This window comes from Ambystoma mexicanum, chromosome 5q (assembly GCF_040938575.1).
Source record: "Ambystoma mexicanum isolate Mex_15411 chromosome 5q, UKY_AmexF1_1, whole genome shotgun sequence".
Lineage (NCBI taxonomy): Eukaryota > Metazoa > Chordata > Amphibia > Caudata > Ambystomatidae > Ambystoma > Ambystoma mexicanum.
The window spans coordinates 1142122389-1142137320 of record NC_090933.1 but is presented as its reverse complement, the minus strand read 5'-3'; the positions used below and the strand labels follow the sequence as shown (position 1 = coordinate 1142137320).

Genomic DNA, 14932 nt, shown 5'->3' with positions numbered 1-14932 from the left:
TGCCCATACAATATGGAAGACCTGCCAAAGTAAAACACATTTATGAGATGCAGAATCCAAAGCCTATGCCAAAATTGCCCCTTATCTGTCATTTAACACAATTTGATTGCCACTAATATGCCATTGATCTGCAAGAAATGTTCTGCAGGCTATGCCTAATATATGCCAGTATTGCGACTGTAAAGCATTTTCAAGGTGGCCAGTATTGTCACTGTAGGAACATGTTAATTGTAGCTGGGCTCATAAATGGCAGTATGTCCTCTATAGGAACACACATACACACACGCACACACAATTCACAACATGCATGCATACACTCAAACAAGTTTTGTCATACCCTCTTCTTTGCTCCCGATGGTGTACTAGGGCACTTTCAGCATATCCTAGCACCACACCGCCTTGACTCCTAAGTCTCACACTCCTGTCAGCATGCTACTGCTGCCCCTCCCTTTCACTCCAGATTTTCTGATCGTGCTACTCACTTGCCCCAAATTTTTTCCAGGTTCCCAGGTCACTGATAGGGTGTAGAATGAAACATTCTAGTCATATGAAGACGACAGTCCAATGTTGGACCTGGAGAGACTTTAAATGTCTCAAATGCATTACTCTTGCACTTACCATCTACCAGCTGGCAGCACTGGGAATGTACAAGGAAGTGTGAAGTGGGCCCAGGGGGAAAGCCGGCCCCTCACCCCTCTAGATCTACCATTGCTATACAGCGGGTGCGTTACCATGCTGAGCTATTTTAGGCGGATTGAATCTCACGACGTTTAGCAATACTGCTCTTCACACACACAGACCAATGCACACTTGTACAGAACAATGGGTATAAACATTTTCCAAACTCGACACACTAAATGTCTTCACAATTATTAAAGAAGCCAGACGTCTCGATTTTTTCAGTGCTTGTTATGAAATGACTGCACCATGCATGCAAGGTGTTGCAAAGGTATATGTATACATTGTTTGTGGTTAAGGTGGTAAGATAGTGAACATAATTTAAATGGATCTTGCTAGATTAATTGCACCAAAATAGTCTCTTTGCCTATAGCAGGAGCTTCACATGATGTACAATTCCAAACAATTGCAATAGTCTGTATGTTCATGCTCATAGGTGCTAAAAAAAGTGCTCCAAGGCACATGTAATATATTACTTTGATACAATCACAATTTAGGGGAAAAAATATACAGTAGTTGGAAGTTTTCTAACTTACACCAGACCTTGCAGTGGATCTGTTAAAGTGGGTCAATGTCATGTCAATATCATGTCTGATCTTACTGCTATCGGCGATGCTCCCCGCACTAGTGATATACTTCAATAAATAGTAATTTACAAAAAGTCCTACACACTGAAATAAACACATTCTTATGGCAGTGTCATGCAGAAAAACGGAGGAAAGATACAATGGGGCAGATTCATGGAATTTTCTGCATGGTTCAAAGTGACTTTGCACTGCTGAACAGTGACTTTGCACTGCTGAACAGTGACTTTACACCGGAAGCACACACCCTGATTCATGGAACTGTGCAAAGGTTATTTATGCGGTGCAAAGTCAGTGCAAAGTCATTTTGTACTGCCAAAATGACTATGCACTGACTTTGCACTGAAAAAATACACTTTGCACAGTTCCATGAATCAGGGTTTGTGTCGGCAGTGCAAAGTCCCTTTTCAGCATTGCAAAGCCACTTTGAACCATGCAAATCATTCCATGAATCGGGCCCAACATGTGGTTATTTGCCCCTCAATGACAGGGCAATGGCTTTAAAGAGCACTCTGAATGGATAACAGAAGCTTTTCTGGATGTTGACATTTTCCTTCACATTTTCATCCAAGTTCATCCGCTCATGAGATCTGAGGGACATGGCAAGGGAAGGGGTCATCAGTTTCTGAATTTTTGAAAGGACTAATACTTCACATCATCAGTTCTGCCCCTACAGATGTGAACTGCAGCCCATGATAAATGTCCAAATTGACCGCTTTGGACACCTCAGTTTGCAATTTCAGAGTAATCATGGTAGTGCGCCAGATCTGAAAAGATGTCGTTGGGTTTCTTGCAGCTCAGGCTGCAGAAGCAGGCGTTGATCCACATCACGTTCCAGGAGAACGTGCTTCTATCAGGGCACTCAAATTGCACTTCAATTGTCTTGGACTTGTACGGGGTGCAGCATCTCTCATCCATGCAGACGCCGCAGTACTTGGGCCGGTACAAGTTTTTACTCACACAGCCCGAGATGGTGAAGTTCACCGGTTCGTCTCCTCTGTACACTGCTAGGCACTTCTTCCCAGGCTAAAATGAGGCAGGAATAAGAAAGAAAAGAGGGATGCGTCAACATTCTACATAAAGTCACGTCTTGTCCCAAGCTGCCAATACCAGTATGATCCTGAGCGCAGAGCAATTCAGAAGGCAATAAATACATGTACCAAATGGTTCCTTTTGCTTAACACATTGTGAGTGGTTTGATAGAAAGAAACTACAATACTAGGTGCTTATTTTTACACATTCCTCCATCTCTATGAAACTATACATTATTTAAATTGTTAATTAACCTACTGAGTGTCCAAGAACCCAGATACCTGAGAGCCATGCTGAAGAAACAAAGGTTTTGGACATATTGCACCCCCAAATCGGTAAAATATATCTACTGATATCTACCACTGCCTCTGCTGCTCGTATTAACTTCAACATTTGAAAATGAGTCCTTTTTTTATCAACCACTCTACAAAAACTCTCATTTCCACTCTTGTGCTCAGCAAACTGGACTACTGCTCCAACATACTCATTTGCCTTTCTCTTTACCCCTTCCTCCCTCTTGAAAACGTCCTCAACTTTGTTACCCACACTCTCAACAACCTATCCAGTGCCTCCCCCACTTCTACCTACAGACAACATGCTGGTTTGCTCTCCATGCACAACCACTCTCTTTTCAAGTGTCTAGTCCTAGTCTACAAAGCAATCAATGGCCTTGCTCCTCAGTACATGTCTGATGGTATCTCAGTTTACTCACCAACTCATTCCCCCATCATCCTCTTCACTGAATCTCACTGCTCCATACCTCTCTGTGCCTCATTTCATTTCTGCTCTTTCTCCCTACTCTCCTCGCTCCAAAATGACTGCCATAACAATCAAAGCAAGCCCAACTGTCGATCTCTTCAAAGCTCGGCTTGAACTTCACTTACTTGCAAAATGGGAGTTCCCCGTCTCCTCTCCCCCATCATCCCTACCTGACCCCACCACTGCCTCCAGTGAAGCTTAATAATGTAATTTAGTATTCCTCTTTAGTTGGAAGCACTTGCCCCCTTAAGTTAATGTTACCATTTGTAAGTCATCAGTTTTCTTATATACATTTTGTTTCTTTTTGTCCCTGGTATATGTCCTAATTATTTTTCACCATCATAAACTGGCTCACTACTTTTTCTCATCTTTATGCTGCTGTACAGACACCCTTCATAGGAATGTTTCAACATCTGCAAATGTGTTATTGTAAGGCATTTCTGTTCGAAATTGACATGACTGTTCTTGAAATAAATACAAATATATATGTGTAAAGTCGTTACTTATCCAGAACGAGTCTTTCGGAAGCTTGTATATGTTTAGTGTCAAATGCTTTGCATATTTCGTCATCTAACATTACAAGCTGTTTATGTATAAAGAAAACAGGTGGTTGAAAGGGGTATCCTGTCCCACTATCCCTATACTACTTGTGCAGGGGCCAATGATGCTCCATATGTTGACTTCTTTAGCTTAACGGCCTGATTCATGGAAGTGTTTTATAATGGCAAAATCCCATAGGAAAACGTTCCATGAATCAGGCCCTATATGTTTTCATGAGGTGGCATCTATGTAAAGGGGCAGGTGCAAAATGTTAGGATATGTTGTCATGGGTATGGTAATTCTTGTTTTGCACTAGCGTGAGCTCCTATGTGCGGAGAATAAATAGGTGCATGTGACTCTAAACAGATGCACAGCATAGACAGTCTATTACTGGGTAACACCTGTATTCACCGGCTTGTGAATCTATTGTTATTTACAAGCATTGCATGAAGAAAAAAGCAGTACCATTATGTAAGGGAATAGTGTGCTGTTGGCACTATGGAAACAAATATTTTGTTACTGCCTGTTCCAAGTTTTAATCACATTGTGCCTGTCTGTCAAGGCTGTAATGCTGTGTGAAAGGAGCTCCAGGTTACAGCTTTGCAAATGCACTCTTAAGGTAAATTACATAAGAATGTTAGAGTTGAGCCAGTTCATTGAGAGTGGTTTAGGGTGATTGAAGGATGGTTATGTGCACTTTGATCTAATTTTTTAATGCATCACACAATCCGGTGAGCCGTATTTGCTTTGGTAACAGGAGATCCCTACTATCCAGTAGCAAAAGACAGAAAAAATTATTATTATTTAATTTTTATAGAGCGCCACATGCCCATGGGCCTTAGGGCACACAAATAGGAAACACAGAAAGACAAAGACATGACGTACAATGGAGCTGTGAGGGGAAACTGATAGGATGGAATACCAGATCAGCTGGGTTTAAGATTGAAAAGGTGGTGCCTGACCACTTTTTTAAAATACATTGAAAGTGCCTGCTGATTTTATGGAACCTAGTAGAGCATTCCACGCCATTGGGCCTGGATGTCAAAAGTGGTACCGTCAAACCTGACGAGGTTAAATCTCAGTTAAAACCATTTAGAATGGTCATGGTAGCGCTGGAGGCGTACTGGTTTGTTCACCTTGATCCCATCTTTAAGATATTTAGGGCTGATGTTGGTCCAACATTTATAGGACAGTGTCAAGATCTTATGGGTGATGTCATGTCCAATGGGGAGCCAGTGAAGTTCTCTTCTAGCATCAGTAACATGTTTCCATCTAGCCAGGCCATGAATCACGTGAACAGCACAGTTTGGAGGTACCTGAAGGGAGTGTAGATTAGCTTGCGTTGTGCCTGCCAGCAGACTATTACAGCAGTCAAGCTTTGAGTTCACCAATGCAGTGTCTAGAAGAAAGCAGTTACTTGCTGAGATGGAAGTGCGAATATAACTGAGAAGCTTCGTTGTTTAACCGCATGAGGTGCAAATGTGACATGAGTTTTTACTGAGTTCAGCATCTAGAAAGACGCTGAGTGTCTTCACACTCTTAGAGACACTAATGGGATTACCAGCAATGCTGAAGAAGCTTTAGGCTGGATCAAGTTTTTTCAGGCCAGGACCTGAGGCTACGATCAGCAGCTCAGTTTTGGCTCTGTTTAAAGCAAGTTATTTATCAGCCATCCACGTCTGTACTACATCGTACACTTTGTTGATAGCTTCCGAATCCATAGCATAGTCCCTGGTGAGTTCAATGACAACCTGGGTGTCATCTGCATAGTTGGTGTACTGCACACCCAAGTGGTGCAAGAGACTGAGGAGGGGCCTAATGTAGTATTAAAGAGTGTAGAGGAGATACATGACCCCTGTGGGACACCACAGGTTTGCATGGTGGGTGATGAGCATTCCTCTCCGACTGCCACTCTAACAGCACGTGGTTCGAGAAAGGAAAAGATACATTGAGCTGATAGATCTGAACACTGGGCGAGGTCCCTTAATCTGGGGACCAAAAAGCAGTGATCAACCAGATCAAAGGCTGCAGAAGGATCGAGCAGCATCAGTAGGGTGGGATACCGCTGATCCATTATGATGGTCAAGGTGAATTTAAGGGCCAGCATAGTGGTTTCTGTCCTGTGCTGTGCTTTAAAACCTGACTGGTGAATTCCAAGGATACCATGTTCTTCAATATGATCCTGCAGCTGTAAATTGGCTACTCTATCCATGCTCTTCAGGAGGAATGGCACGTTGGTGATGGGGCGATCATTTTTTTTGAAACTACTGGATTGAGACTACTCTTCTTGAGCAGAGGCGTAATCCAAGCTTTTTTAAGAGAAGATGGAATCGTCCCTTCTCTGAATGACAGATTGATAAATCTAGTTATCCATGGGTCAAGACGCTCTACGGAGCCTTTTAAGATGTTAACTGGACATCTATCTCCCAGACATGACGTGGGTTTTAGGGTGAGAACAATCTTGATGGTTTCAGCCTCAGAGCAGTGGGTAAAGTTAAAGGTGGCATTTTTAGCCTGGTACACAGGATCCTGAGATGGAACAACTGAGGGGGGATGCACTATGTGCCCATTATAGCAGTTTTGACGATCCTTAATAGATTACCTGTGGCCCAGTATTTTAGAAGAGAATTCATTATGAATGCACTGGCATCAGGCTAAGTCTTTAGGAAAAACCAGGTTAGTATTAGGTGTATCCTTAAATTCAGAGAGGATCTTGAACAACTCGCAGAGCTGGATAGAGCATTCAAAATGAGGGTGTTAAGGTGGGCTGATTTGGCTATCGTTATAGCTGACTTAAATTCTTTCACTGACGTTTTGTACTGGGAAAGAGAGTTCGGGCAAGGGTTCTTCTGTCACTCCCTTTCAAGACACCTTTTGGTACATCTAAAACTGATGATGCTATCATTGTACCAGGTGTTCTTGTTAGATTTTTAACGGCTCAAGGGTTTCAAAGGCAGAATTGATGGTAGCAGTAAGATGTGTCACCAGATTAGAAGAGTCTAAGAAACTGTTGAGGGGCCGGAGCCTGCTCGCCAGTGAAGCTGAGAGTTTGGGGGCACAGAGGTGATGTTTTTGACATTTCTAGATTTCTTCTAAACTCTGGGTAATTGACTACTCTCACAATTCTATTTTGTCAGCTCTCTGCACATCAGTTTTATTCAACTCTGTGTTTTTATCGACTGTGGGGATTGGTAGAAGACTGGAAGCATAACTGATTGATTAACATGGAATTTATAAATGTATTTGGTGGAAAAATTAGGCTATCATTGGGCCTATCTACAAAATGATATTCATTGATGATGCCTGTAGTTCACTCACTGTTCTTGTAGAAGCAATTGCTATGGGGGAAGCCTCTTTTTCAGAAAGAAATGTTTGTAAAGTGTTGTGCATGGGTTCTGATGTAGAGCCGTCAGTCTATGATGCACTGTGTTAAGACCCAATCCAGGAGTTGGGTTAGCAACCGGCTGGTGCAAGCATTTAAAACCTTTCCTGAAAACATTAAGCCAAGTAACTTTGTGTTCAGAGGTAGTAAATGCTCCCAGAGCAACTATATGGATCTTGAGAAAACTGTACACTAAACAGTGTCCAAAAGGTAGAGTAAGTATAAACTGATATCGGTGTGGGAGAAATCTATTAGGCTAACTCCTCTCTTGTTGCTCCAGAGAAAAATATTTCCCATTTATTGAAGTAGCAAGCCATGGTTTTAGGCTTTCGTGGCTTAGAGTATGTTAAACCGTCTTGGTAAATGTTGGTATCCGAATTGTACGACTTCAAATGGCAGGCTGTTCATGACCTGCAGGTTGTGATGAGTTATCTGCCGTTATGGCTTGAATGGGATGTAACTTGATGTGAGGTTGTACCATCTTGTGTAGCAGATGAGGGTACCACATTTAGTTTGACCATGTAGATGCGTTCAAGATTATTGTTGGTATCACCTCACACAGTTTGCGTCCTACTCTGTGTAGAAGAGGTATTCTGGATAAAAACATATCCAAATCCCTGACCAACTTATCCAAAGAGCATTGCCTACTGACCCTGCTTTTGTGTACCTCTATACGAAACTTTGACATTTGTATTTCCTGCAAGTGAGTCTGTGTCTGAAGTGCCCCACTTCTAAAAAATCTGTCTGAGCTTAATTTTATCTTGTCATATTCTTTTGCCACTTTTCTGCTGAGGCTGTCTGCAAGACAATTGTCTATCCCTGGGACATGCTGTGCCTTTAACCAAATGTTTCTTTAGATGCACTAATAGCAGGTTTGTTGTGTAACCTTTGTCAGAGTTGGGGGGTGTCTTCCTCTTTGTTTGTTCATGTAAAACAAGGCACTGGTTTGTTCGTTTTGACAAGGACTCTCTTGCTTAGAATCAGCTATTGTATACAGCACAATGCTTGGTGTGCTGCTAACTGCTTCAGAAAGTTGATGTACAGTGCTGCCTCCTGTGGGGTTCATATTCCATTAAAATGATAAAAACACAACATTTGTGATGTCATCTTTGATGCCGGGGGTGTTAGTCTTAGCAGTGCACAGAGGTGGCACAAGTTATGGTTGCTTAGCTTACCAAAACTGGCGAATTTCAAAGGTTTTACTTGTATCTATAACATCTCTTTCACAAAGTTTTTTCATTGACTGTCAAGGGTTTTTGTTAGTGCAACTTAACCATAACGTCCCTTTAACAAAGTGTTTTCAGTGTATTTCATGAGTTTTTGTTAGTGCAACTTAACAATAACGTCCCTTTAACAATGTTTTTTCAGTGAATTTCATGGGTTCATACCAGTGGACCCTTAATCTCCTGCAGGATCCTTATATTATATGCGCCCCCAATGTGGCAAATATGGAGTCCGCGGACACTGTACACTTCATATAATCTCCTCAATAGAACTATGCATACCGATTGACAAACACCGGGAACAAATTCTCACTAAAGACTGAGTGCATTATATTTATTTCTCTATTATTCGCTTTCATTATATAAACATACATTATAATACAGAGAATGTTTATTTCTCATAGAAATGGCAAACACACTTGAGTGGTTTGAGGAGAACTTCCTAAAAGAAGAAATGAGTGACGATAACATCTCTAATGGTACACAATACATATGTTAATGTAAACAATGAATGTAATTTGTACACACCTTACTAAAATAATAATTTCAGTTTTTCTTACAGTAGATAGCTTTCATGAAGAAACCACACCCCAATTGAATTATACACTATCCCAGGAATCATTAGAAAAGCCCTATCCCCAACTGTAAATAATTAAATCATGTGCAAGACCTGATAGTATGGAGAGGCCTGGTTTGTTATTACAGAATCATTACCTATTATTATGGAATCATTACCCATTGTTAGAGAAACATTACCCATTTAGAGATTAGTTATCCATCATTGCATGCTATTTAGTTATCCATCATACATTCTGATTATTACTGATTAGTAGTGACATGAAGTAGTAACATTAGACTATCCAAATTATTCTGCCACTTTGTATGCATTTGCAATTTGAATATAGAATGAGGCCTGTTATATTTGAAGTGCCATTTAGAGACACGTTATACATGTAGAGATATGTTTTTATGTATTATGTATGCATTGTAAAGAGACACGCATTGAGTGTGCACTTAGAATATGCATTGAGCTTTGAGTATAGTGCTTGGTATGAATGAATGTGTTAGGCACTTCATTCGAAAATAGAGAAAGAATGAGGCCTATAGCAGCATGAAGTCATTCCATTGAGCCACACAGAAGCTGTTCGTTCTGCAGAGTGTGAAGATTGTTGTGAGTTAGTGTACAATGAATGCGTAAACAGTTTGGTTGATAAGAGGTCGCCCGTGCCTTAGTACAGACAGAGGGAGGGATGCTGGCCTTATCAGCATGGCTAGAGCTTCGCAGACAGAGAGAAGGGGGGCAGGCAGGCAGCGCCATGGAGAGGGAGAGTTGTGTAGGCAGAGACATGCATGAAGGAGAATATAGGGATTTGAATGGAGAAATATGAGGAGATGGTGTTTTGTACCGCAGGCAGACAGAAGATAGATATGGCATAGATGTGATGGCAAATGTCACGATGACCAGAACACGCAGTGATTGACCAGAACACGCAGTGATTGAAAAAGTACAATTACATGCATCACAGACATTTAGGCACTGCTCATATTTAGAATTGCTGACAGACAGAAAGAGGCATTTTAGCTTAGAGAACGAGTGTAACCATAGAGATTTATGTACGTCATTGAACAGTATAACAGGTGAGGCTCTGAGATTTGAGGTAGTTGCTGCTCTGCTGGTCTGCTCTATGGGATGTAGTTGGAGATATAGCTCTGAGATCGAGGGAGCTGACACTGAGATGGAAGCAAAATGTTTGGCGGTGGCATAGGAGAGACGTTTGGATGACTCTGAGATCGAGGGAGCTCGGGGAAGTATTCTGAGCAAAGTTGATGAGATCTGGCAGAGAGAGGCCTGGCCCTGACACTGACTGACTTGTTGCAGAAGTTAGTGGGAGAGGAGAGACAGAGCAAAACACAGAGAAAAGGGGAGTATTGCTGAATAATACATGTGCATGGGGAATTAGAACAGACTCTCACACAGAGCTTTGGCTAACATGATAGATGGGGTAAACACACAGGGTTTGTCTTAGAAAGAGAGTGTGAAGTATGCTTGCATTAGAAGCCTGTAAGGCATATAATAATTGTATTGCATGGTAGATTTGCACCAAAAGCATAAAAGATGCAAATTCGAGATTTGCATTATAGTAGTGTTTGCATCATGCATTGCTATGTATGAATAAAAGTGTTTCTATTTTTTAATCGATTCATGTGTTTTCTTTGTGTATTATGTTAATGTGTCCATTGGAGTAAGATAGGAGTAATCTAGGAGTAACACAGTGCACAAAGGCCCTGAGATACATGAGCAGGTGGGGCATAGTGATCCACACCCCCCTAGGAGATTGTCTAATACTTATGCATGGTCGCCCACTAAGGAGTAGGCCATTGGTAGATTTTGTCTAATTTGTCTCATCTGTATTACGGTCTCACAAATGGCGCCCAACGTGGGGCTTCACTAATGCTGCCTGATAACATGGAACAGAGGGTTTAGTCTGCAGAGTTTTGCAGCTGGGTTTGATCCACCTATCGATGAGCTGAAGTAGAAGTTTGAACATCATGTGCAGCTGTGTTTTCTGTTAATTTGTGGGAATAGATATTTTATGTTTGGTGTTTTGTCTGCCTTGGAGATGTTATGAATTAGAGCATGCTTCATCCACAATTGTGTTCACCGTAGGAAGGGGAACGCAATTGCCTGACTGACTTTTGAATCCGGAATATGAATTGGAATTGATCAAGAGCAGTTTTTCATGACTTCCATTTTTTTGGGAAATTAATGTACATCCATTTGGCCTAGCTAGAGAAACAGTTTTTTTCTTGAAGACACATGTGGTATTTTGTTTGTTTGGAACTCTGCGGAAGCTGACACTTTTTGGGGAAATCTGACCTTTGTTTTGGATTCCTATTGGTTGGAATTTGTGCACATTTTTGGCAAGTCGACGACTATATCTGCATGTTTAGAGAAGTCTTGAAACTTGTTTTTTGAAACTCACTTAAGTGTCGTGAGATTTGGTTGGAAGAGAAATCCAGAGGGTGAAACAATTACTACTGCAAAATGAGCTCATTTTTTAGTGACTTGAAAGCAATAAGAAATCAGCTTAGAAATATGCTTGATGCCTGGTAAGTTTCGCCGGCACCAACCATAATGATTGAAGAATTGAAAGTGAAGAGTGAACTAGCAGGAACAGAAATGACACCATATATTAGTGACTTGCGAGCAATAATATATCGTCTCAGACCTGTAATTGAAAACTGGGAAGATGTCCCAGCAGCTTTGAATTACCCATTGAAGTCTTTGTCAACAGCAGTGATGGGTGGGAACAGAGTTCCTAGAGAAAATCTGGTAGGGGTGCAGCACGAAGAAGTGCATGGAGAAGATTTGCATATTGTTCATGGGGAGAAAGAGTTACCTCAGAATAATGACAGAAATAGTGTGGAAATGGAGAGTGCATTTTTGACAGATATGTGCAGAATGCATAGAGGGTTTACCTATGAAGATTTGCATTATGAAACTGTATCATTGGAGACACCTTTGCATGGAAGCAGTTATGTGAATGGAGGCAGTTATGTGAAAATCTTGGATTTGAATAGAAATGGCATTTGTAATGACATTTTTAGCAGGATTGATAACAACAGAATTTTGCCTACGTTATCGAGAGAAAATATGATTTTGTCTATTGACATTGAAACTTGGATAGCATTGAAGGAGAACGTGAATAGAGTGAATCGTGCAAAAGTTGGATGTTCGGAGATAAAGCATGTTTTGAATATTTTGAGTTTGAATTAGTGCATGGAAAGAAGGGTTGTTTACCTTTTGCAGAAACAGTGCACAGCATTAGCAGACTGTTTATTTGAAGAAGGGGTAAGCAGTGAAGGGAAGGAATGTTGTTTGAATCTGAATTACATTGCGTATGCAGAAAGCAGTGTCTATTTGAATGAAATCGATTTGTTTTGTCAACATGTAGTGATTCAGCTTCGTGAATACATTATGTTGAAAGTGGAGTCTGTGACTAGAACACATGGAAATGACACAGGAAGCAAGGCCTTTGCAGGACATGGAGTTCAATTGAATGAGAAGAATGCAGTTGTGCAATTTTTGAAGTTGCAATTTTTGAGTTATGTGAAGTGGGCTGACTTGTTTTGGTTTGAGAAAGACAGGGATGGAGTAATGCATCATGCAGCATGGAGAGACAGATGCACTGATAGACTGATACACTAGAAGTGATATTGTGCACACTAAGAGGAACTAGCATTCATGTCTTTTGAGAGACATGGGGAGTTTAGAACTAGCTATGTGCACTGAAGGATACATAGATTTAGAATGCGGTTTTGTTTTTGGCTTTGAATACATCTGAAACTGATATGAAAACTGATACTTGCACTTTTGTTTTCTTTGCATGACATCTGGAGAGACACCTTGACCAGACTGAGATTTGCAGACCATGAGACCTTGATTGACCAAGATCATCTTGATGACCAGATTGCATCAGATGAATTGCTCTGACCATGATTGTCTGCAGCATGAACTCACCAGACCAGATTGACCAGACCTTGACGAAACCATGTGACTTTTCATCATGAATGTAGCAGCAGCAATGATGAGACATTGGTAACTGAAATCTACGATTTGCAGCAGCACTTCTGGGGAATGCCGACTGAGCGATTTGAGGCCTTAGGGTGTGGCTTTGTCTATGGCTGTGCTCTGAGGAGGTACCCAGAAGCATGCTTGCTGTCTGATTTCCTGGCATGACAACTAAGGCCATGGAAAGTGAAGATTGTGACTGACTGTAGAGATATGAATCGACACCTTGCAATTCTGTGCCAAGAGAGGGAAAGATGTTCAGCAAAAGGAGAGAATCATTTAGTGGGCTGTTTTGTAATCTGCAGCGAGAAAAGAATCCATTAGGAATGCCTTACCTTGTGAACCAGAACCAGACACAAGTTTGGGCCTGAGGAGACAGACAGAAATGGGAATGAGAAGGAAGACGCGCTCTGAAAGCATTTGAATTCCTGGTGATAACTATGTGTGAAAAGCAGTGAAGCTTTGTCTCTTCAGTGAAAGAGAAAGAGCATTGATCTGACACCATTGTGCTTTGAAATCTGCACTTGCATCCAACGTTGGCTGGTCTCTCATGAGAAGAGCAGGGACTAGCATGGCATGAACTGGAATACTGGCATGGCATGGCATAGCAACAACTGGCATGGCAACTGCATGACCTGGCAAGGAAGGAGAGAATTCTAATCTGGAGTTTGGCCTATGTGAAGGGCCTATGTGAAATTGCATGGAATTGCCACTGGAGAGTTGCCATCTGCATTGTTTCACAACACTCTGAATGAGTGCCACGTGAATGATACATCAGTATCAAAAGAGTATAGACTAGTGAAAGCTTTGGAATAGGGAAAGTTGAGACATCATCATCAAAGGAAATTTGCAGCAGTGAGCATGGATTGCTCTGAAGAAAAGATCTGTCACCTATTGTGAGAAGAGCTTGCAGCAGTGAGGCTCTGGAATTTGTCGCTGGAATTGTCCGTTTGCAGGACACCCACTTTTATTCCGTTTGCAGTTGGAACTACCTTTTGCTTTGGGCTATGCTTTGATGCCCATGCACATGTTTTGCTGAACACATATATATGCCGTTGAACACATTTGTGACACATTTGTGAACACACTCGCTTTGTTGACAGGCTGTGTTGACATTCCTTGGCTGAGATATTTGCATTAGAACTGGATTTATACTGACTTTGAATTTTGCACAGATGTGAGAACACACATACATTCTGTTGGGCAACAACTGATTTGATCACAGACTGACATGAGTGAACCTGGAAATAACTTGGACTGGAAATGTAACTGAATTGGCCTGTATGACCAATACACTGATATGTATGCACTGACACACTGAAACTGAATTGATACATATGCATTGATTCTATGCATTGCATTTTTCGTTTTGAATAATCTGATTGTAGACACACTTTCACACTTTTGGCTTTACACGTTTGACTTGACTTTCTGCTATGATTTGACATTGAACTTAAATCTGAATGTTGACACATTTGCAGCTAGGGATTTGAATATTTAGCTTGCCACTGATAGAGTGAAATGCTTGCATTGTTTGAGGGTTTTTTTGCATTATGAGATTGAATGTCTTTTCCCTTTGCAATTTTGCTTGGTTTTAGCATGCCACATTGAGACATGTTTTGACACATCATTACTAATGATTATATAATGATAAGGGGAGAGATTGTAAAACCTGATATTATGCAGAGGCCTGGTTTGTTATCATTACAGAATCATTACCTATTATTATGGAATCATTATCCATTTAGGGATTAGTTATCCATCATTGCATCCTATTTAGTTATCCATCATACATTGTGATTAGTACTGATTAGTAGTGACATGAAATAGTAACATTAGACTATCCACATTACTCTGCCACTTTGTATACATTTGCAATTTGAATACAGAATGAGGCCTGTTATATTTGAAGTGCGATTTAGAGACATGTTATGCATGTAGAGATATGTTGTTATGTATTATGTATTATGTATGCATCGTAGAGAGACACACATTGAGTGTGCACTTACAATAGGCATTGAGCTTTGAGTATAGTGCTTGGTATGAATGAATGTGTTAGGCACTACATTCGGGAATAGAGAAAGAATGAGGCCTATGGCAGCATGAAGCTTTCCATTGAGCCACACAGAAGCTGTTTGTTCCATGGAGTGCGAAGATTGTT

At 41.0% G+C, this 14932-nt stretch overlaps 1 protein-coding gene across 1 annotated transcript in view; it reads right to left on the bottom strand.

The window, feature by feature from the left end:
- Window positions 1-892: 892 nt before the first annotated feature.
- CCN4 (cellular communication network factor 4) overlaps window positions 893-14932 on the bottom strand; it is a 244315-nt gene continuing 230275 nt past the window's right edge. Inside the window, exon 5 of the mRNA XM_069621659.1 lies at window positions 893-2288. Within this exon, the coding sequence (XP_069477760.1) occupies window positions 1989-2288 (300 nt within the window). The 3' untranslated portion in view covers window positions 893-1988. The remainder of the gene's footprint in view (window positions 2289-14932) is intronic.